This window comes from Pempheris klunzingeri, chromosome 8, assembly GCF_042242105.1.
Source record: "Pempheris klunzingeri isolate RE-2024b chromosome 8, fPemKlu1.hap1, whole genome shotgun sequence".
Lineage (NCBI taxonomy): Eukaryota > Metazoa > Chordata > Actinopteri > Acropomatiformes > Pempheridae > Pempheris > Pempheris klunzingeri.
The window spans coordinates 5,982,675-6,007,008 of record NC_092019.1 but is presented as its reverse complement, the minus strand read 5'-3'; the positions used below and the strand labels follow the sequence as shown (position 1 = coordinate 6,007,008).

Sequence of the window (24,334 nt, the reverse complement as noted above, 5' to 3'; positions counted from 1 at the left end):
TGTTTGATTTTACTTTGTGCCTCTAATTTAAGTCTACAACAATGAATTTGTGATGGCAGCAGTGAAACTTATTCTTCATAAGCACTGTACTGCGTTTATCTTAGATAATAGATGGCGCGCCAAACAGCTTCCAATAAAAATAGAAGCAACTTCAGTATTGTTCCTCCATGTGTAATGATCCCCTGCAGAGTGTAGAACAGCAGTATTTGCTTATATAATCTGAGACAGATGTCCCCTACATGTGCAGTGAACAGCTCTGTCCTATTTCCATTTACGCACTGTCACTATTCATTAACATCTCACAGGTGTTAGAAAGTGGCACTGGGTTTTTCTTCAAATGTTCTTCTTTTTTTTTTTTGCTAATTTTTAATTTTACACTTTGGCCAATGTGTTATTTGTTATTTGCAATGAAATAAATTGGCAGTACAGTGATTAAAAACATCTTATTGAAATCGACCAAAGATAATAGTTTGTATGAGTTTATATTGCCTGAGGTAAACGTGTAGGAGAAACTTCCCCGCATGCACCAGAGCACAGTATCATGGACAAAATTTACATTTTATGTGTGCTCCTGCTTCGCTACTGGTGTAACTCTAACTCTTGCTATCGGCATTAATGAGGACACAGCAGACCAGACCATCTGTGAGATTTGTGTGAAAAATTCCTTGATAATCTAAAAGTGCATGAGTGAAAATTACTTCATATGAGTGAAATTATGATGATTAAATATTTAATGTGAATCATTACCTCCTTATTTTAAAAGTAGAGTAGAGTGCATTCTTCCTTGTTATTTACTTCATCCAGTTCCCATTATAATCTGCTGACGAATGTAGAAAGAATCCAGTAAGGCACAATTTAACCATTTTCACAGACATTCAGTTTGGACTGTACAGTCCCGCACCATCCTTTCCACTGTCAGAGACAAGAGGAAGGAAGTGGTACAACTCAAGGATGAGTAGGCCTTCTGTGACTCACACGCTGCCACTGACCCGTGTGGCAACCTGATAAGCTCACATTATGTCTCAACTGGCCCTGTGGCATAATACCACGCCAGCATGCCAGCCCAATAGGAAGCTGCCACATGATGCTCAGTGACAGCCACAGACCTTTTACCGTGAAAAAGCATGAATGCAGTCCATACATGGGCATAGATGGAGTGCATATAATAATGTGCAATCCTGCTGAATATGCAAATACAGAGTCAATCTGGGTCAACAAAGTAAATCTTAATGCTTTCACGCATGTCAGTGTATTTTAATGAATATTTCATCAAAGGGAGGGTTGCTTTCGGGTGAGAAACATCAGTCCTGTTTCCAATGGCAACAAACATTCGGGAAAAAAATGTTGAGAATTAAAAAATGCCCTGAAAAAGATGAATCAAGAATTCACAACTAAGGCCAGCTTTTCAAAATAATTTAAAACTAAATGAACACAATAATATGCACAAGTGTGATGAAAGATTTTTAATCAGCCGACATTTTTTTCACCGTGAAATCATGCATAAGCCCTACTTTCATTCCTTACAGTGAATTACTCGATTGCATAATGTATGTTAGAGCAAATATAATGTTCAGCAGTACAGTGTACTGAGCAGAGCTGACCTGGAAACCTCACCCAGTTCAGCAAATATAACAAAGGTATTATCTGCCAACAGAACATTGACCTAAGTGTTGATCAGAGTCGACCTTGAGACCAACACCATTACCTTGACTGCACACAGAGATTTCCAATGACTGAATAATGTATGAAGAACTATGTTAAAACAGACACATGTTAAAAATGTGGAAACCACTTGGAGCTGGTTTACCAGTGAGACAGTATTCGGTTGTTTCGGCTTCGGCAGCTCCTGGATTGATCTGGAGACAGACACAGCTGAAGACACAAAGCGCCTTTCATGTTCTGGGCCAGTTGTTCATAGAGAAATGACTTTGCCCTTGTAGGGCTGTCTGATCACAGCTGTGGGGCCGCACACCTGCAGGCCAAATACAAAGCAGAGAGAAAGGTTAAATGACCTTTGTGTGCAGTTCTTCATCAGCATCTAGCTGCTTCAAACTCAACATAAATCTGACTTTCAGCCTCAGGAAATCAGTAAATGCCTTTAACCCTTTAGAGTTGGGCTGTGGTGGAATCACTTTGGGGAACTATAGAGTTAGACCAGGTACAAAAATGATAAGCTTTTATTGTGAGCTGCCAATTTTCTTCATGTTTCTGGCCACTTGATGAAAGTGAGTCTAATACTCTCTCTCTTTTAATGATGTTTTTGGTCCCTACCAACCCCTGAGGGGAGTAAATGCTCCACTGTGTTCACCAGCTGGTGGCTAACTGTCTGTCTGTCTGTCTGCAGTTTGGTGCTGGACAGGTAGTGTGCCGTGGGTTTTTAAGGGTTTTTAATTCAAAAAATTGTTGAGGGAAAAAAACAAATCCGCAGTCGTACCAGACTACAGAGTGGCTTCTTTCCTCAGGCTGTAAAACACCTTAAACTCATCGCCCACACTTCACCTTTAAAAATAGTTATTTTCCTTTGTAGCAAATGAGACTACAGCTTCTATCTTGAGCAGCCTGTGATGTAAAAGGACAATGAATGAACCTTAATTTGTATCTTAACAAACAGCTGCCTACTTTGGCTGAGAATAACCACATGAGAGTGGTGAGAGAGACCCAGAACAGTAAAGTTAGGAGCCGGAAAACCAAAACAGTGCACTGAAAGATGCTAAAACACTGAGGGGAACTGTAGAGTCTGGTAACAAGGTAACAGGTATGTCACAAAGAGCAGCTCATTTAACATAACACACAGTCATCGGATCCATTTATGATGTAAAAATATTATATTACACTTTAATTAAATAGTACCAATAATATATAATAAGTGTTGCTATTGATGCTTCGTATTTTTGATCATTATTTTCTAGTAATGAAACTTCTGGGGCTGGACTGACCTGTTCCCTTTGCCTGATTCTTTTGTAAACAAATTCAGAGAAGGGTTTTCTATGGATGAACCGGCCATGCCCCGGGGACACCTTTAGCTGCCCATTTTCATAGACCACTTTGCCTCTGGAGATGGTGATGACAGGGACGCCGTGGCACTCCATGCCCTCGAAGATGTTGTAGTCCACAGCCTGATGGTGGGTCTTGGCTGATATCTTCCTAAAAAAAACATAATGACACAACTAAAAGTGACTGAACTAAATCTCTTCCTCACATGCAGCCGCAGTGATTGAGGTATACAGCACATGCTTTCTGTATACCGAGCTGAAAAACGAAAACTGTTGTGCATTCTACTCTAATCTGAAACTGATTGATTGAGGCCATAATGTACTCATACACGGCATTGAGGTGCTGCAGCTTATTGTGCAGCAACAAGCAATATATTATAATGTATTATTTACAACGTTTGATCATGTGACGCTTTCCTCTCTAAAAAGGCCGGAGTGGAATGATGAATAAGAATGAGCTTCGATGAAGTCAAGGCAGGATCATTTTCTTGTTTTCACCCAAACAAATTAAGCATGGCTGCAATGGAGCAACGTTAGCATGATTGATTAAAATGATTTAAATAATTTACCTAAAAGCACGTGTGGTAAAGTTATCTATGGCAGGAATGGCTTTATTTAAGATTTATGTAAAACTCATAGTTCAACACTTTTGCTTGTACTGCTATGATCTCTCCTCAGCACATGTAGACCTGTAACTGTTAGGAATCTAACCGAACAGCCTGCCACTTTGAAGTATTTGTACTTTATTTCAGTATGTTTATGCTATATATACTTCTACTCCACTACTTTTCACAGGGAAATATTGTGCTATTTACTCCACTGAATGCATCTGATAGGTACGGTTACTAATCATCTTGCAAATTAAAATTGTATATACAAGACATACAGTATTACACCTTTTAAGCAGATATGGGAAACATGCTAGAAAATAGTTACAAGCAACACATATTCAGCAGATACAGAGCAACATCAGCATTCACTTGCAATTGTGTTTCTGGCCAACAGATTAATATACCTACTCTAATATTCACTTTCTTTTTAGCTCTGATTTTTGATCCTCCCTATCTCCTAAGACAAATATTTGGCTTTTCAGCTGCCAGGTGCTGTTAACTGTTGCCATCTGTGTCTGCCATTTGCTGCTAGATGGGTAGCTATCTCTGCTATCCACTAAAGAGCTTGAGCTGTTTTACTAAAAGCAGCTACGTGCAGCTCTGAGAGTGAACCAAAACCATCCGAACAACAAGCTGAAAGACGCTACAGTACTCTGGGGAGCTGCAGAATCAGATGCCATTTCTCTGTTTGTTCATCGCTCCACGTGACGCCTTTCACAAAAATTTATCGTAGCTGCTTCAATTGAAGAACCTGCATTCTTAGACCACTGCATGTAGTTACTAATAATAGTGGTAACTTAGTATAGTTTTGAACACATTCTCATTAGAGGGGTTGAAGCATAATGTAAAAAAACGCCTTTGATGGAAAGCCTATTACAACACTTCAAAAAAAGACTGCAGGGTGCAGATTGATGATGTCTAACTAATAAATCCTATCTGAGTGAAAAGACTAAATCAGCTGGTGAAGTCTGACTCAGCCAGTTCCATGAATGTTCTTTTCTTTTTATTGTGAGCCCTATTTCCTCCATTCACACACACGCACATTTCCTGTTGATTTGTAAAGCCAGACACCATGCCTAGTGTGTACTGACAAAAACAAGATGTGTCCTCATTATTCAAATAGCCTAATTATGAGACACAAGGCAATTCACTGAGCTTCCTAGGCGTTTCTGGTTATGCAACTGTTTGTGGCCCCTGGTCCCGGATGTTATGAAGCGACACTTGTGCTGAGGGCAATTAATTACGCAGTTTCACAGATGAATTCACGACTGCAGCGATCAAACATGAGGCCTTCTCATGCTTGAATGGCATTACAACATCCGCAGACATGCACACATGGTAAAGACAGAAAACACACACACACAGACAGTGAGACAAACAGGTGATGTCTGAGGAACACAGGCCTGAGAGGATCAAAAAAACTGTCAGCTCCTCCACAGTAACAATAGTGAAGGTCTCGGCCCTCACACAAGCCTTTCCAGTGTTACCAGTGAATTCATTTACAGCAAATTACACCGGGGTGTAATGTGTTCTTCTCCAATTCACATCAGCGGTTAGTGCCTTCCCTGAGGGGCTCAGCCCAGATTCTCGAGCTAACAGTGCAGTGAAGTGCCATTCTGGGTTATATAAGCCTGAATGTGCTACAGTACAGCAAGCTACTGGAGTGCAAACTGTCCTCTGTGCCGGCATCGATGCATGTGCTTCACAGAAAAGCGTATTGTCCTCCACTCTGTACCTGGGACTTTGTTAGAATAACAAGAAAACGGAATCAGTTTTTATATATAGCCTGATCATATTCTGAGCCGGTGACTGAAAATAGCCTCAATACTGTGTGTTCTACACTATGAAAATTGGTTTAACTCCCACGTGAAATATTCGTCATCTTTAAGATCCTCACCATGACCCATCAGCATCGTCCCACTGATGCTGTGCGCGTCTGGCTTATGTAAGTGTGTTGAAATCCTCTCTAAAAAATAACCAAATACGGAAAAGAATTAATCATTCCAACAGTCTTTTTTTAATGACTGATGAATGTGATTCATATGTAAATTGTGTTATGCTTGAATTTGCAGCTGTAGATAAGTGATGGCATACCCTGACTTCTGGAGAGAGCACAGACGTAATCAGCTTACACACTGAGTTAGTGTGTGTGTGTGTGTGTGTGTGTGTGTGTGTTGAGGTGGCACAAGATGAAAGATGCATCACTTCTCTTTTTAGTTGCCTGTATCTATACCCTGCATGCTTTACTGCTAAACTTTAGAAACCTTATCTTATTCAGCCCAATGCTTGACACCCTGAAGACATGCTTTCAAATTTGCCCAATGTTTCAGCAGCAACATCTGCAGTTGAAGCTGCTGATAGTGCTGGTAGAAGTGTTTAACTTAATGCTGAGCGATTAGGAAGCATCCAGAATGTGCATTGATGTTGTACACATTTGAAACTGTATACACATAGTGTCTGAGAGCTTTCTTCTCCTGCTCCGTTTTAAAAGCTTTCTCCCATTCTGCTGAATGGCTGGAGTCGGGTCCTCACCTTGTCATCTTGGGGTCCCATATTACCACATCAGCATCCGAGTTCTTGGCGATACGGCCTTTCTGTGGGTAGAAGTTGAAGATTTTTGCTGCGTTGCTGCTGGTGACAGCTACAAATCGATTCTCGTCCATTTTGCCGCTGTGCTGAGGAGAGGAAACGCACAAAGCAGCCAGTTTGAGTAAGGGGCCTCAGTGGATGACAACAAAATACAGAATTAGCAGGACAAAGGTCAGTGCTTAACTGTGCAGCAAGCAACTCATTTCCGCCAAAATATCATCTAATGTGTGATTTGTAAGCACTGTTGCATGCAGTAAATCTTTCCCGTGGCCTTGGGGCAGCCGGACTGAAACATAGTCTTCACAACAACAGTGAGAAAATGCAACATCTGCACTTTTATAGCAATCTGCAGCTCCACCAGCTTATTGCCTTTTCTGTTTGTGTTGTAGAAAAACAGAAATACTTGTATTTCAGTTCAAATAAATATAAGAAGAGTGGAATAATTAGAGTTGCTACGTTTAGAGTATAGATTATTAGCCATTAAACTTCATGACATAGATTCATGTATGTACCTATGGCCCAGTAGGCCAACTATTGTGTGGGTGCATGTATGAAGCATGACAAATCACAGCTTGATATCAGCAAAGTCATATAGAAGCCTCATAATTGTAATGCATCATTTCATATGGAGGAAGCTTATGTAAGATACAGGCAAGTAGGGACTATAAGCACAATTTTTGTCATTTTCCTTGTATTCTGCATCTTTTCATTCAGCCCGCTGCCACATCACTGCAAACTATGTAATTACATGGATAATGACAGGAAGCTGCATAATAGCTGTGAATAGCAGCTCACATTTGTGCAGTTTTAGGCTTAAGTCTCAGTGTTGTGAGCAATGTCTGATAAAGGGCATTCATATTATTAGGACGTACCACTCCTTTCTCCCAGATGACAGACATCCTGTCCTCCACTCCGTTCACCCCGTTGGGGATCTTGGTGAAGTCGTCCTTGCCGAGAGCCTTCTGGCACACAGAAAAGGTGCAGTTGTCTGTTCCCGTCACACTGAGATCATCACTGGCACACATGATAGATAAATACATTAATGGGTGAATTAAAATATAGATGCCAGAACGAGTAAATAAAAATAGAAAGCAGTTATAATTATTTAGACATGAGGCTCAGTTAGCCAATTTGCTCAGAGACATACAGGCAGCACACCTAAAATAAAAACATTATTGGTTGGACCTTATCAGTTTACACTACACTACACTTTCAGGTCCACCTACTTGGCCAGTAGGTCCATGAGGTACCCAGGGGTGCTGGGGTCAGGCCTGAGGGGAGGACCCATGACAAAGCTAGCAGCATGGGCCCAGTCTTTGTGCCAGTAGTGAGTACCATCGGTGCCCAGTCCAGCTGCAATGGGCTCCCCGAACACCACACACCCTATGGTGAGAGAGAAAACACTGTTGATAAATTCAAGTAGTTAGAAATGTCTCTTTTTTTGTTTCAGAAGTTGCATGATGACACCTGAACATGGTCCACCTGCCGAAGAAGGCCTCAGGTTTAGATTCTTTATCAGTATTTCAATGGCTTTTGGCACAAACAAGAATTATTGAACTTGTTAAGCATCAAAAGGATGAAACAAGGAATACCACAACCAAATATCAACAATGATATTGGTTGTAGGCTTTAAAATGGCACATAGAACCATCATCTATCAGCCTTGCCCTGCTTTAACAGTAGGTGGCAGCAAGACCTCACTCACCATCTCTGCGTGCATTAGACACCACTTTGGCAGCAGATTTGCTCATTACATGGACCACATACAACGGGCAGTTGACAGCGTTGGCAATGGTGATGGCTCGCTGGGTAGCCTCGGCCTCCACCTCCTCCGGTCGACACATCTCGTGGCCCTCAGGCCCTGTGATGCCCAAAGACAGCATCTTCTTGGCACCCTGTTGAGTCCCAGCGAGCACGGAGGCGACAAGGCAGTATAAAGGTTAAAGGAGATGAAAAGACAACATCAGCACAGTATCTGTCCAAGCAGAGGGGGAGCGGGCTGTAACTAATAAGGATACAACTAAATTAACATTGCAAGGAGCAAGTGAAAACATGAAGCTAACCTTCTGAGCTTTCTAAAACCCAATATGTAGAAAAGTATTTAAGCGGTGACGCTTTTCTTTGCCACAAACTGGGTTTGCACATTCGATAAAAGAATGACAGTAAAGCATTGAAATGACAGTAAACAGGGGATATGATATGTTTTATAGGGTGAGGGTTAGTTAGTAAGTACAGTCAAATCTAATCACAGATATAGGGAATATTTAAATGTATTGGATATAACCATGTGTTAGCCTCGACAGAAGTAATGTTTTATATATATATATATTATCAGACATCTGAAATGTCATCTGTTCAAAATCATGTTTCTAAGAAATCTCGTGAAATTAGGAGTCTCAAACTGATAGATCATTGTTTTGTATGTTTTTTGAGCCATCACAGGGGATCAAAAGAACCCCAAGCAGAACATTTGGGTTAACATTACGAATTCATGCTCAGCACACTATTGTGTCTCCACCACATTTTCAGTTTTTTGACATTTGCTGCCTCCTAGTGGTGAATCTTTGTCATGTCATTGATTATGGTTTCATTCCATTTTAACGTGCCAAGTAATGCCACTGAGCCGATACAATACAATACAGAGGAACCAGCACATCTAAATGGAAGACGTGTTACCAGTGTTGATATTACAAATCAAGTTGTCAGTGCTGAAAAGTATTTTTGTGACAAATCTTGATGCTTCAGGTTAGTAGTTTTCAGCAATAGCACAGAGCAAAGCTGCCTCTTTGAACTTTGAACCATCTGGAATATGCAGGAAAAACAGAGTCAATGTGCTCCTTCATTCAGAAGTTTTAGAAATTCACAACTTTCTTTATCAGGATTTTCTATTACTATTAGTGTCATAATGTCTATTCTTTGTTAACACATTAACAGGATCTTGCATGAAGACACACTTAGCTATCATCACGGTTAAACATTAGCACGTAATTGTTTTTGGACTGTGGTGTGTTTACACACACACATCATTTGCCTGAACTTCCCTGACTAAACCCCCAGATAAAAAGGACTGTGGTATGTATGCTTCTCTAGTTATGGGACGATTAGGACTGATTTTGTTCAGACTTGACGTCACTGTCAATGCTCAGAAAATTGACCACCAATTTGAACTAGTTAGAATTGAAAAAAAGAAAAAAAAAATACTCTATTTACTCTAATTGATAAACCAGTCATATCACATTTAGCTCACACTGACCTCTGCAATCAGGTCTCCGTTTTCAGCATGCACCTGAGCTATAGCTCCAATCTCCTTACAATGGGAGAAGGCAGCATACAGCTCAGCATCCTGCAGCATGAACACTTCTTTATAGGCCATAAACATCTTAAAAGAATTGACTCCTTTCTCTTTGGTCAGTGTCTGCATCTCTTTTTTGACCTGGAGAAGAAAAAGGTTTGCAGACATACATGGAGAAATAGCTTTGAATAACCCTGATTCACCTACATCTCTCTGAAAAACAGGAGGGGCATTATGGGAAATTGGCGCCTTCAACACAAAATAATACAATGTATCGTACAATGCAATACAATACAAATACAATTTGATGTTTCTATACTTAACAATGACGTCTGTGTGGTGCCATTTCTGACCCCAATTTATTCAGACTAGGAAAAACATATTTGTAATTTAGGTTAACACAATTGTTTTGTATTTATTAGAAACAGTATGCTCATTCACCTCATCACTCCACCATGTGACAGCAACATGCAGCGAGTAGTCGCAGCAAACTTTGGAGTCAGCTGTCTTGCGCCAACAGCCGTAGGCCTCGAGGAGAGACTTTCCTTTTTGGGGGATGACAAAGTCCAGGATCATTGTGGTCCCTCCTGCTAGAGCAGCCTGGTGAAACACACACACATCACCACACAAATGCAAGTTAACGATTAACTACAAAACAAAAGGTCAGACACAAAAAACTCTCCATGCCAATTGTTTTCATGTCTGTGGGGGTTTCCTCACATTACTCAACACACAGCAGTGACCTGTTGCACTTTTATCAGCACGGCGTTGGACAGATTACTCAATGCCACTGTCTGTCAAGCACTCATGGTCATTGTGTAACTCTAGTCTCTCATCAGATCCCCGTCAGTGAATGAGTGAGTTGTGGAAATCACTTGCAAACCTTTGTTAAAACTCTATCTTCCTATCACTTAAGGTGCTATGCAATTGATTAGGGTGGACACAACATGAGGAAGAGCTTGTAATGTTTCATTTTTGACAGGTGCTGAATGAGACTGATGCCCTTTATTGAGGCTGTAGTTTAACATGTAGTTTGGTCAGTCTGTTGGTGCACGTGTGCTTCCCTTTGCCACAACATTTTTCAGTCTTGTGAGTCTGATGCATTCTGAGTGCTTTGGCCTCTTTGTTTCACACCAAGCTGCTAATTTGACTCATAACATTTGATTCATTATGACTCACTTGCAAAGTAGCCTGTTAAACTGTACAAGGTAACATAAAGATGAGATAAAGTGACTTACTAAAGTAAAGTAATGTGTTTGTGTTCGCTTGTTTTGGTAAGAAAAATATATTTCAGCACCTTCCGGATGATCTGTGTGTGTGTGCTTGTCCTTTGCTGCAAATGTGAGTTAAGTCAGACAAGTTCAAAATACACTTGTGCTCACAACTTTCAAAATAAAACATCCACTAATCCAATAATGATGTACAACCATGATGTATTATTGGTTGACGTAAGAGGACTTTAATGATCCCTGGGGGTAATTTACAGTCTACCCAGCAGTGTAGAAAGTAACTAAAATCAACCCAGCTTTTACCAGCCGTAGCATTAAAGTGATTAACACATTAATTCATCAATAGTTTCAATGCAACCACTTAACAGCCTGTATGATGTTCTGAAATAGGTCATTCTTGTATAGTATATTTTTGTTAGGATATTTTGATGCTATTACTTTTACTTTTAATTAATTTTACTCGAGTAACACTTTGAATGCGTGTTTTTACTCCTAACAGAGTATTTCTCCACCTTTTACTTTAGTCAAATGTCCCATTAAAGTGAACTTCTTCTCCCGTCTGATGATGATGATGATGACAGTCATTGATAAAAGGAATTAAAATAGATAAATAAATGATACGAAGGAAACTATACATAAATAGTGCCTATAGTTTTGTCTTTTGATGTCCACCTTGGTTCCAATGTGGAAGTCGTCCACAGCCTTGGTGCCCATGAACGCCAGCTCCATGTGTGTGTGCGTGTCGATGCCGCCCGGGATCACCAGTTTGTCGGTGGCATCAATGACCCGCACGCCCGCTGGGATCTGAAGATTCGGTCCAACCTCAACGATTTTCCCATTTTCAATGAAGACGTCGCTGATCACGGAGCAATCCTCATTCACAACTTTGCCTCCTTTTATCAAGATCCCGCTGGGCTCAGCCATTCCTGCTGCGCACCCCTGAGAGTGTTTAAAGAGGACCAGGGAGACAGGGTTTGTGCAAAGTGAGCACTGGTGACTCTCGGCTGTCTGTGCAGTAAAAGGTTAACAAACAGCTCCAAAGTCCACCTTAGATATGGTGGTTCTTCTTCTACTGAACTCCTACAATGTCAGAGATCAGTGTCCTCTCCAGACCTGGCTCCACATTTCCTGTTCGTCACTCTGTTGTATGATTAAACATATCGATTTAAGGAGGAGGCGCAGTCTGAAGCAGAACAATGAAGATATAAAGCTGTGTTTGACAGGGTACCTCTACAGGGCAGTGTCAACACACAGCATAAGATCAACTGAGCCTCATTATTTCAGCTGATGTTGTGGTTTAATGCTGCACATCCAGCAAGCACAAATATGGAACTTTGACTTGCCACAAACCAAGTGAAATGCTTCTCCACAGGACTGGAGGACTAATAGCCCCCCACAAGTAGCCTCAAGATTAAAGCACTCAGTAGAGTCCAGGCAATCTATCACAACCCAGCATAACCCAATAACCACTGTAAGCTTTACAAGATATTTATTTCACTGTTTTGTTTTAATCTTTTAAAGCTTTGGTCGTCCTGGGGGTGTTGTAATTGTAGACTAAAGCTGTACACACTGTATACCATAGCTGTTTCACTAAAGTTGTTTAAAAAAAACTGATGGTTAAGATAAGATAAGAGAAGCAGTGATTTATTCAGGTCGCATCGGTCGTAACTTTAGTAGATCATAACATTTCAGGTATTATTAATCTGCAGATGCTCTGGTTGAGAATGAGACCAAACTTTTCTATGGATGTCACTTTTTGAGCCACGATAAAGGCCTGGAACAGACATTTGTAAGGCTTGTTTTAAACTTGGCTTTTGCTTTAATGTCAAACTGAACCAGTCAGTTAAGAGGAGTGAGGAGTCAGCAGTCAGAAACTGTGTCAAACAGCCAATAAAAAAGCCTTTTCAAAACTGTGAAAAGTCATTTGGTATATAGGTGTAAATGTGCACAAAAGACAGGCAGGCCTGTCATTACAAGTGTATTATGTTTGTGTGTTTGTGTTTTGAATGTCAAATTTGACTGAAACACTTTTTTTTAAATAATTAGAGAAGTTTGTCTAGAGGTGTAAATCTAATAGATATCGTCAAGAAAAATCCTGTGACAAAATACATTTAGCTGCCAGATTATTAGGTAGACAGCTGAACATGATAACTGCATTAGTTTTAGTCAGGTGTACCTAATAAACTGGCAGCGGACTGTACACTGTACGAGCATGGAACTTTTCTAGGTTATACAGTTTTTGCAGCACTGAAGCACTTTTGTCAACAGTATCGACATTCTGAAGCCTACAGAGGTAAAAACTGACCTCAGGTCAGGTCACTGGACCTGATCAGTGCACTGTTTTATACAGGCAGGAAGCTTAAGAGGAGAAAAGAGCAGCAACAGATATTTTTCTTATTATTTTGGAAGCCAAGATGTAGAATGTAAACCAGATATTAACCCATTGCATGGCATGTAATTGAGAGTAATAGCCCTTTAAGATCATGCGTGCACATGTGACAATCAGTCTTCTAAGCAGTCCTCTCTGTTTCACTATACCTGCTGTCTTTAAAGTCATCCTATGCCATGCCCAGTGAAACCTGAACCTAACCACAGTAACCTGTAATCTGTACTCTTCTCCTCCAGCTACTGTAACAGACCATGGACATCATGGAAACTAAAGATATCACCTCAGTTATGCCATCTTACTTTTCTTATGACTTATACATCTTGGCTCTCTTAAGACCATCTCACAACAGGAAAATTACAGATCAAACTATTAGTATTATTAATAAAGGCTCTGTTGCATTGAAAAAGGCCTATTAACCATCCTGCTATGGTACAGTACATCTTGGACAGGTCATCATTCAGAGAACCTGTGACAACAATCACTAGTTCAGTGCCAACACTCAAACACGATGGCACCCTACGGATGCAGGGAATGCTGACTGTTCAAAAAAAGTCAAAGTGTGTGTTTAGGAAGTGTTTATATTTACTGTTTAAAAAAAATCCCCAAATTCAGCAGGCTTCTGATAATGCTGTGATATCCCTGGAGCATGCAACTGCTTCTCTTTCATGAAGAGTTGTTAGCCACTGGGAGAGATTAGCATTTTACTGCAGTGGATTGGTTGTCTGCACCGCATCAGTCCAGACAACTTTTCTCAGCCATTAGTGTATTACGAAAACAAGACACATTGGAGAGACAAAGATGCATGCGCTGGTGAGATAAGCGCACGCACAGGGCTTAGGAACACCTAACCTTCACAGTTGCAATAAACAATAACATGTGACTTAAGAGGATTTACATAAGATGAGAGGAGTAATCAGAGGGAGTGAAAAACCAATGAGGCAGCAATGGCATCTCCTCAAAAGTCTCTGTGTTGCTGAATGAGGAAAGTTGCCATTCCGCTGGATTTAGAGGAAGGCTGTTGTTATCATTTTATTTCCTCTACCAGCACTACAAACCAACACAGATGTCAGTTTCTTTTTCGACTGCATTCAAATTCAGCGAGCGCAGCTCTGAGTGTTGACATGGTAAAACTCTGGCATTAGCAGGGCATAGCATGCACAAAAAGTGACATAAGATAATGCTCAGGCAGATTATCAGTGCTCAGGCGGTAAGAGGTTCGTTTACTGTGTTTGCGCTAAACTTCAGACATGATCCTGCAGCTACCATAAATGTGTGTTAGAGATCTGAAAAGAAAAAAAAAAAAGACAGATTATAGACTTTCTCATTTCTATAGCTGTTTTTAATTATTTTCTTTTGGTGAACCAGAGGAGGGCTTTCTAGGAAATGAAATAATTCCTTGTTTTCTCCCTTTTCATCTCTTATCTAATTAGATTTAATTTAAATCTAATCTTGTCAGGCTTGCTTGTCTTGTATTTATGTCAGACAACAATATTTTTGCTCTGTGTTTTCCTTTTATTCAACTGGGTTAAAGAAAAAAAAAATGCACAGAATTACCAGCAGAGATGGTAAGACACTGTAACAGAAAATCAAAGTGTCTAAGTAGAGCTACTAGGAAAAAACGGATGACCTGCATTACTGTAGGTTTTTGTCTGTTCTTACTTCACAACCCCAACATTCACTCTTAGTTCACTCGGTTCAGCCTGCCAGTCTCCACCTGCTTACTGAGCACCAACTACCTGACAGGCAGGAAGCAGCAGATGAAGTTAGGGAAGCCAGCAGTCAGCACTGGAGCGCCTCTCCCTGCACACCAATGACTACACCTCAGGGGACTCCTCTGTCAGAAACCTGATGCAATGCTTACAGGCCTTGTCCAAGGTGACGGCAACTTTCCTGCTTGTCCTACAACAACCTGGATGTGAACATGCTCAAAACTGTGGAGGTGACTGTCGACTTCCTTCCCTTTCTGTCCGCGCCTCCTCCACCACGCAGGTGGTTTGAACCAGCGCTTCTGGCTTCTGAGATCCGCAGTCTTTCAGCACTTGAAGTGGGAGACGATCATAAAGACGCACTGTGCCAGAAGAGGAGGTGAAGCTGCCACAGGAGCTGTTGATACTGTCCTACTCACCGATCTCTGACGCTACACACATCAGTCACAGTCTGGTTTTGACCAGCACCAAAAAGGACTGCTTAAAGAGCATCAGTGCCACCCTGCCCTGCCTCTTGGATGCCCCCCCCACCACCACCACCACCACACTGCCCCCAGGCCACAACTTATTTGATCTTTTTCCGACATGTGCTACAAGGGGTTCTAGTATAAAACAGGCAGACACAAGGGTGCAACACACCGATGAAGCGAGTGAATGTGGCACTACAGTTTCTGTGCAATAACCATTAGATATTATGCGGTTTCACAGTCACATATATCCAGTGCAGTTTGTGTATATACATACACAAATACAGGATGTTTCTGTGTGCAGTGACTGTGCATACAGCCACCTCTACAGCCACCATTTGTTGTATCACTCTAAATTTGTTCAGTAATTTTTACAGTTCTTTGCACATTTAACACTCTTGCAGTCCTCATGCATAGTAAGCAGTCAGACTTGCATCATGTTCATACATTTGATCTTTAAGTAGCCACTGCATTTTTAAATACATGTATTTATTTTCTATAATCTATGCAATCCTGTCTATTTCAACTATTTATTTTCTTTTAATTCATTTTATATTTTTAACAAGCACTTTTATCCCTCTTTACATTTGTTCTAGCCGTGCTTGTAAGCACATTATGTGTAAGTCAATAACCTGATTGTGGTCCTGATTTAGTTTCTGAGTATTCATGCACACACACAAACAAATAGTTCAGGATTGCATTACCGCTAATTGTAGCCCAGATGGCAGTGTTCTCCTCGGGTTGAAATGGAAATGTGACCACAGTTCTGACTGCTGAAATATTTTATTGTACAAAAAGAAAATTCAATCAAGCACAATTAGCAGTAGCTATATGTTGGTATGGAAAAATAATGCTCACAAGATGATTTTTGTGTGATTTCACTTAGTGATATGCATTTTCAAAACTAAATCTTGGTAAATTAAAGTATCGGGTTAGGACATTGTTGGAATATGTATGTTATTTTTAAAACATCTCAGATATTTATATCATATTTTGAATGGTTTGAGTGAGTGAATATATTGTGTGTCATATTAACCAGAAATCAGAAATAGTATATACAGTAATAAGTATTATGTATGCCATCAACTGAATGATGTATTTAGTAGAAATTTACAGCCCTAAATTAGAAAAATAAATATCCATGTAATAAGGCTTCAAATGTGACATAAAGTGATGTAAGATTCCTTGACACTTGGCCTACGAAGACACTAGGAAGTCTGCAGCTACTTCAAAACATTTGTCAGTCACATTGTTGCAGCTCAAGCATCACAAGGCAGCTGTTAAGCAGACTCTAAAAATGTTAAGCTTCCAACAATGGGAGGCAGAAAATGTGAAGGGAAACAATTAAATTACGCCTTGCATGAAGTTTGCTTTTCATTTTGTGAGGCAAATTTAGTGCCATGGTTAATCATTATGCTGTTGAACACGATTTGCAAAAATATTCAAGAGCTTTATGTGCCTCAGTGCCCCTTCTGTATTGAAAAATAATGGGCCTCTATCCAATTAAAAACTGCATTAAATCTCTAAAGTATTACATGCACTTTACTGGTATCTCTCTGATTAGGCTTTTCTGCATGTGCAGATGCTGACAGCACACTGAGAAAAGGAGCATTGACTGACTGCTCCCTGTTAAATCTAGTTCAGGATTTTTTATGGATACAGAAGGTGCATGCATGCATTTTCGCTGAGAAATGAAGTGTTTTTTCATGGAAATCTTAAATTTGGGGGAAATCTCTGAAGAGGAGAAATCACTTTGACACACGTAGCACATAACATATAACACAAACACATTAAAAAAAAGCCGACAACAGTCAACATTTGATGAGGTCAAATTGAAGTTTGAAGTTCCGCCATTTTAACTGTGTTCTTCACAAAAATGAGTTAAAGAAAATCTCTGACATGATGCTAAATGTGTCCACATTAAGATATGTGTTGGGGTGTAATAATAACAAGAAGAGCTTTTGTATTCATAACAGCCCTTATGTTTTGATTCTAGCATTGATAGGCAGTGATTCATTGTTCTGCAACAGAGGCACCAGTCCAACATGTGAATGGATGATTTATGTGACCATCTGTTTTGTTTTGATCATAATTTGATTATCTCTTTTTGTGTGATGACTTTCGATGTCAAGACCCATTTTGTTACACCCATGCAACACACACACACACACACACACACACACACACACACACAGTCCACGAGCACATCCCTCACATGTACACACACATGTGCAACACAACTTTGGAATAATTGAGCTGCCTCTCGATCACTGTCTCAAACCCACAGTCCACATACACATCCTCATTCTTTTAAAAACTGACCAAATTATGATTACAAGTAACAAGCAGGAGGATAGTTGCACAACCGACTCACTCCCACTATCTATTTGTGTTAATTAAAAGATTTGCAACTACATGTGTCTGCAGATAATCAAAATGTCTTCTGCAGCAGCACTCCCAGATGCATCGGCACTCCAGAGCTCATTTGCTTGCTGCGATCTCATGTTTGTTTAGAATTAATCAATCTACCCACAATTGAGTTAATTAATTAGTGTTTTAATGCTACTCTTTATAATTGCAGTCAGATGAGTCTGCAGACAAAGCAATCACATTAATGCAAATACAACAGATAATTGTTATCCAAACTTCCTCAGCAGCAGCAGCAGCAGCAGGGGAGAGCTCTTACTGTACTGAAGAGCTTGTCCCGGGTCGCCCTGAAGGAGCACTAGATGGCACCATTGAGCAGAGTTTCTCCTCGCTGTCCTCTTGTCACTCCCTGGATATTGTTCAATTAACTGTCCTATACTGTCCTCATTGGGGTGGGTGCACATATGCATTGAGGGACAGATGTCACGAGGGTCCCTGTGATACCCTCACTTGTAGATGAACGTCTATTAAGTGTTGCAGCGATGAAATAAAAGGTCACCGTTTCCAACAAGTGCAACATACAGTACATCCTGTTTAAGAAGCGATATTTGCTTGTATCTGGGGTGAATCAAAGGGAACATTTTCTGTGTGCCTCCTCTCACTCCCCTGATAATGTTTAATTTGGTTTTTCACAAGAGGTATCAACAGCGTGACCTTAGAGGCTTCTTTCACTAAATGTCAGGGGCTGTGTTCTTTTCAGGAACATTTTCCACAAAAGGTTGCCTAGTGTTTAAAGCATTTTGACCCATTGTCACTGCATCTATGTAAGAATAAATCTGAACAATGCTTACTTCATGCAGCGTTTATCTTGGACATAAAAGTTTGCAATAACTGGTTAAATAGCTCTCGATGCCATGTTCAGGAATTTTGCCAAAAAAATGTCCACGGTTTCTCATTTTTCTGTAACAGAGAAAAAGTTTGCAACATTTCTTTGTTTGCGCTGCTACTCCTTAAAACTTTGCATCATTCAAATTTTATTCAACGCATCTTCATCATCATTATCATCACCATCATCACCATCATTAACCACAGCTCATTTTGAATTGCATTGCTTTGTAGAGTGCATTTTTGTTTACCCAGTTCCTGGTGTTTTTCAGGAATATGCTTGTATCATTCGGCAGCCTCTCAGCAAGAGCCATTATTCCCTCATCTCTTTAGTTTATCTCCTCTGATGATCTGCTCAGATAGATATGACAGCTGAATAAATATGCAAACGTAGTGTGCAGCTCCACACTTCACCACAGAATTTCTATTATGCTCTCAGATTTAGAGACGAACAGTATATTGAGATAACAATGGGACTCTTTGGGGATTTGGATGAATGGGGGTTTTTCTTCTTTATCATCTCCTGATAAACTATGAATATCAGCTGAAAAAATCAAGACACTTCTTACTCATTCCCTTAAACTAATTAAAGATCTCTTTTCACAAATCTGCTGTTGATACTTTCAGAAGAGATCTTTCAATATCAGAGAGTAAAATAGGATTCATAAAATCATAATGTCATTAATTAACTTCGTCAGCAGTGTCATGTGATTTACTCTTTAACCAGCGCTGCTGAGTCCTTCAAAATTGTTATTATTTAAATAAAGATGAAGTGACACGATCCCAGATGTTTTCAATGCTGTGACCTAATTACCTGTGAGGTTTTGGAGATAGTGGAAGGAATACCTCAGACTATCAAATCACATCATTAGCAAAATGTGACCATTCCATTCAAAAGAAAAAAATACATTTTCTTTTTGAAATCATTGCAACTGACTTAAAACTATCTTTTATTCAGTGCAGCTTGTTATTTCAGTATTTCAAATGAAAAAAAAAAAAAAAAAAAAAAAAGAATTATAAGCACATATCTATGTCCTTATTCCAGCCAAACAAAGATTTTTTTCAAAATAAAAGTACAACAAAAAAATTGCAAAAGATATTTTCATATAAAAGAAAAATCTCCAGAATCACAACATGCACTGATTGGTGCACTGTTGGACTTGTGGGCATATGTTGCCTTTTTATAGCATACTGGTGACTATCTCAGCTTTAATACTTTGGGCTTTCGCCTGGCCCCCAGCTCCCAGCATGCTTTGAAACATGTAAGTCTCTTTTCAATCAGTTTTTGAGCATGGCATCGATATTGGCTACATTTGTGGCAGAGGAGGCGCTTTGGCAGCTCCATTTGAAAAGAATTGCCATGGGAGGGGTCGGCTTGACCCAGCTTTAATGCAAAACTGAAAAGGAGAGGAAACAAAAAACGCTACTATATTTAACCAAATCTGCAGCTTACTCGGAAAACACATGATAATGATATCCTCTTAACACTCCTTGCTGCAGAATTACAGCCGTCACGGCAGCAGGGGCCAAGATTCAAGACTAGAGAGAAGATGCAATTATTACAGCACAATCATTTTGTTGTGACTGTGTTTCTGGCCCCGTTCACCTTACTTGGTCAAAAGAGCAACACTACAAAATGAGCAATTAATGAGGCAATGCTGCGACTCTTTCCTCAGTAAAGGGTGCATTACCCTTAGATTCTAAATAAGCACTTGTAAATGTGATTATTTTGCTGCTAGTCGTTTTAAGGGATTTCTGCCCCACAGTTATGTTAATTGAAGTACAGCATGGTTTGCACTGCTTTGACTACATTTCTCTTAGTTTATTAGAGCAGCAGTGACAGTGCTCCTTCTAGAGGAACTGTAACTCCTCTTTGGTTAGGACTGAGTTTCCTCACACAGCTGCTCTTTCCTCGGAAAATACTCTAAAAATAGATACATCTTCCTTGACAGGTTTCTTGTTGTTTTTGCTAAATCTTAATTAGTGATTAGTTAGAATTATTCTCAAACTGCTTCTTTTTTTCTCAGTGGAGGATGGTCTGTTATTTTAATTAAGCAGAGGTCAGAATTATTAACTCAGCAGGAGTGTGTTGAGTGAAGCTGTGGAAATCAGCAACAACGCTACACATTGTGCCACTCAACACACCGATGCACATTTTATCTCCCCCTTACCCTCTCCTCCCTTCCCACCAAAACTGTGAAACAAGGGAGGAGAGGAGTCTTGGGAGGGGAAGGGGGACTTTTGTTTTATGTTATGTTGCTCACTGATTCCTTTTGATTACTTAGTTGATGCTGTGTTTCCCTGAGCACCCCACCCTTCTGCTCTTCCCAACGGCTGGCTGATGATACAGCTCAAACCAGACCCCTGATGGGAGCAGGGGTTTAGGAGGAGGGGTGTGGCACAGGAAGAAAAGCTGAAATTATGAGAAAAAGGAAGAAATAATGGCTGTGAGAAAGAAATAAAAAATAATCAAAGTAGGCTCTGAGAGAGGAAAAAGATGGGATAATTAAAGGAGAGTGAGTGAGAGAGCATCATGCAGCTCACGCAGAAGAAAGCTGATCAGACTATAAATCAAAATGTCTCCGTTATATCTCGGTTCAGATCTTTTGACAGTATATTGCTTGTTTTCCTCGTGCAACATGGCAGCTGGTTCCACGTCAAGCAGATAGATGTACAGTACATAAAGAATCCATTTTCAGCCCTCCTCAGATGGCGAAATCTAAAAACACAAATGTTGTTGAGCTACTCAAGACTTTGCTTGTAAAAACTTCTGGTACTTCAAAAAACCTTTTCTTCTTGGCACCATTCTGGACTTTGAAACCAAGTTAGGAAGATGATTCATGGTAGATAGTGTCTTAGTTAAATTGTGATTTGAAATCCAGAACACGGTGACGTAGTTGATATGCAAATACAGAGAGACGAATGCCAAATTTCAGCAGCAAAGAACAGAGTTCATTCTTGGGTTTTATTTGTTAGAAATCTCTGCAGGGAAAGATTGCAAAGTGTTGTACATTCTGTCTATGGCCAAAAGGCAATTACTGCCAGAAAGCTTTTGACTCCTTCTGATTATGTGATGCCTTTCAAAAAATTACACAGATTTCACATCACATGCTGAGCATACCTCGGCTTCAGTTGGGATCCTCAGAAGAAAATCCTGACATTCATGCACACCACCCCCAAGCCCCGTATCTACTGTAGGCTTTATTTTGTCTGTGGGGACGATGACAGACAAATAGAAGGGGGTGCCGCTTCCACTCCCTGGTCAGCGCTGCAAAAAATATTCATATTAACAAGTCATTTAGTGTGGTCTTGATTTTAAAGCATAATGTGACAGCTTTGGTGGTGATTTCAACAGTTCCATAAACAAATCACATTTTGCTCGACTCCAGCAGAGCAATAAAGACGACACTGTGCGATTATAGAGCAAATATAATTATAGATTCTAATTGACTTTTTCTGTAAAACACGAGTTATTCACATGCCAATTGTATTTGAGATATTGTGAACAATTTATGTAGCTTTACTTTAAATGTTATGCATTAATGGACATATATTTTGAAAACAAAAAAAAGTTCTATCTCCGAAGTCATTCTCAGACTTGGTCCTATAATATTGTACATGAAAATCATGAATCAGTGCTCAGAATAATAATCAGTCACGTTGTGCCTCTTTACTGTGTCACCTCACAGCGTGGAGACTGAGGAGACTGAGGTTAAAAGAGCTCATGAAATGCTGCTTGTTCTGAAGTGATACTTTTATTGTCAACATTGACATTAATACAAATGCCAGTGCTTGACAAATTCTAGACAAATAGCTTAATGGTAATGAAGTAGTTATATATATATATATATTGATAGTATAAGCAACTTAAGTGATGGTGACTACCGCAGAGATGACGGGCCAACATTAGGTTATTATGCAACATAAAGTTCTAGCTGCTCGTTGCTAAACATTGCTGTACTGTGCTACAACTGGGTTTGTGTGTGTTTAGCCTGGAATGAGTGTACGTCCGCTGACATACAGTGAGGACGGTGACTACATTCAGAGCTCAGGCACTGACAGTGATGACCCAGCATGTCCTGGCAAACAAACGGTCCAACTGAATTGGAGAGGAGAGAAGATTTTCTGTGAAAGAAACAAACAACAGAAAGTGCTGGCAGAAATAAATGTAGGCAAAAAAAAAAACCCAGCAAATTGGTATAGAAGCATTTTTTTGTACTGTTTTTTCACATTTTTTGAATTGTACCGTTAGATTCAATTCATTTCATTGTATTCTTAGTTTAAATCTGTAAGTGAAAGTCTTCAATGTGACCAAATGCTTTAGTGTGTAAATTAAAACAAGCTAAACGTGTTGTCTGTGCCCTAACATCATATAGTTCCCCTCAGTAATCAATATGTATATGATGTATGTTAAAACAAAGTCAGACTTAACAGTATGCTGCTTTGTGTAAAACCCTCGGGGGAAGGACCATATAATGTCAAGCTGCTATCAAAACCAGTAGAAAACCCCATTTAGAATACATCTAAAAAATGATATTATATATTTTATGTACATAAAGAATATCTGTTGTATTGACCAAGTAAAAGAGAACTTCAGTTTTGCTCTCTAGGATGTGAAAACTTTGAAACTCAATATTTCAATACTTGATAGAAGCTTTTCTAGAAAGCGACAATACTTCCAAACGTGTCACGTGGTTCAGAAATTCTTGAAGACGAGTAAAACTACATTGTTAACAGGTAAAATGACTTTATCCTAATGGGACACGGCTGAATTACCAGACTCAGTTCTGGACAAAATGGCTTCTTCAGCTGGACACTTTTTGCAGCGTGCCCTCAGAAGCGTTCAGCTTGCACCAGCGTCAGTCAGGGGCCTCAACACTGACTGACACTCTGTGAATGATAGTGAAATCTAGCAGGTGCATTTGGCTTGCATACCTCTGATCAGTACACCACTGTGCTTGTCTTCTTAGCTTGCTCTGTAATAAGCTCCTTCAAAGATCAGTATGTACAATCCCCCTCCACCTCCTCCCACCTCCCTCCTGATAAGATCTGGAATATGTAGTTCTCTCCTTCCCTTTATTCCCAACTCTTTTCGTTTTCTTAAGAAAATGTCAGTTTAATCATATCTTAATGCTTTGATAATGGGGTTCTTTTACACGGGCGAAGAACAGTCACTTCAGTGTCTTAAAAGCCCAGGATGTGGAGGGAAGGAGAGAATGTCTCTAAATTAAATTTGCTCGGGCCCTGCCTCAGCGCTGTGTATGTGCATTTGTGTGTGTGTGTGTGTGTGTGTGTGTGTGTGCACGTAACAGCAGAAACTGAAGCTCTTTTTCACCCCTCTTGACAATCACACAAAACATGTAATTGTTTGATGTGCGCAAGTGGAGACTATTAATATTTAAATGTCAACTTTCGTGATTTAAATAATTGTGAAAGTTTAAGTGGAGACTAAACAGGAATGCCAGTGTAGGCCAAAGCCCTGCCTCTTTAAATGTATGCAGAATGCTTTATCTTTACTGCTTTACTTTAGGACTTTACATAATGAGCTGCAGAGACAAGTCACTTGTCATATGAGACTTTGTTTTGTTTTTTAGGTATATTTCTATCTTTGCTGCTTTGGATATAAATTATTTCAGCAACAAATTGCTAGAAGGAAATGGCAAAACACGAGCGGACAAATAAATTATTTGTAGAGTGTCACTGCATGCTAACGGAGAAGGAGGGAACACGATGGTCCCCAATGGAAGTGCGTGTGCAATTGTGCAGGTGTGAAGCCAGCTGCTGGGCTCCTGAACGCCCCCCCACT

The 24,334-nt window shown here is 39.9% G+C and overlaps 1 protein-coding gene across 1 annotated transcript; it reads right to left on the bottom strand.

Moving 5' to 3' along the window:
- Positions 1 to 1,448: 1,448 nt before the first annotated feature.
- On the bottom strand, positions 1,449 to 11,641 carry dpys (dihydropyrimidinase). Its single transcript, XM_070834970.1, has 9 exons — positions 11,387 to 11,641; positions 9,927 to 10,085; positions 9,447 to 9,626; positions 7,899 to 8,088; positions 7,420 to 7,576; positions 7,066 to 7,207; positions 6,137 to 6,279; positions 2,937 to 3,144; positions 1,449 to 1,972 (listed from the first exon to the last, which is right to left on the bottom strand). Exons 1-9 carry the CDS (start codon positions 11,636 to 11,638, stop codon positions 1,913 to 1,915), a joined length of 1,491 nt encoding a protein of 496 aa, XP_070691071.1. The 5' UTR covers positions 11,639 to 11,641; the 3' UTR covers positions 1,449 to 1,912.
- Between the last annotated feature and the right edge of the window lie 12,693 nt (positions 11,642 to 24,334).

Coding starts and splice junctions, on each gene's coding strand:
- dpys (XM_070834970.1), bottom strand. CDS start 11,638: ATGGCTGAGCCCAGCGGGATCTTGATAAAAGGAGGCAAAGTTGTGAAT. Junction 10,086..11,386: donor ACTTCCACATTGGAACCAAG/GTGGACATCAAA, acceptor GTGTTTCACCAG/GCTGCTCTAGCAGGAGGGAC. Junction 7,208..7,419: donor CTCATGGACCTACTGGCCAA/GTAGGTGGACCT, acceptor CATGTGTGCCAG/TGATGATCTCAGTGTGACGG.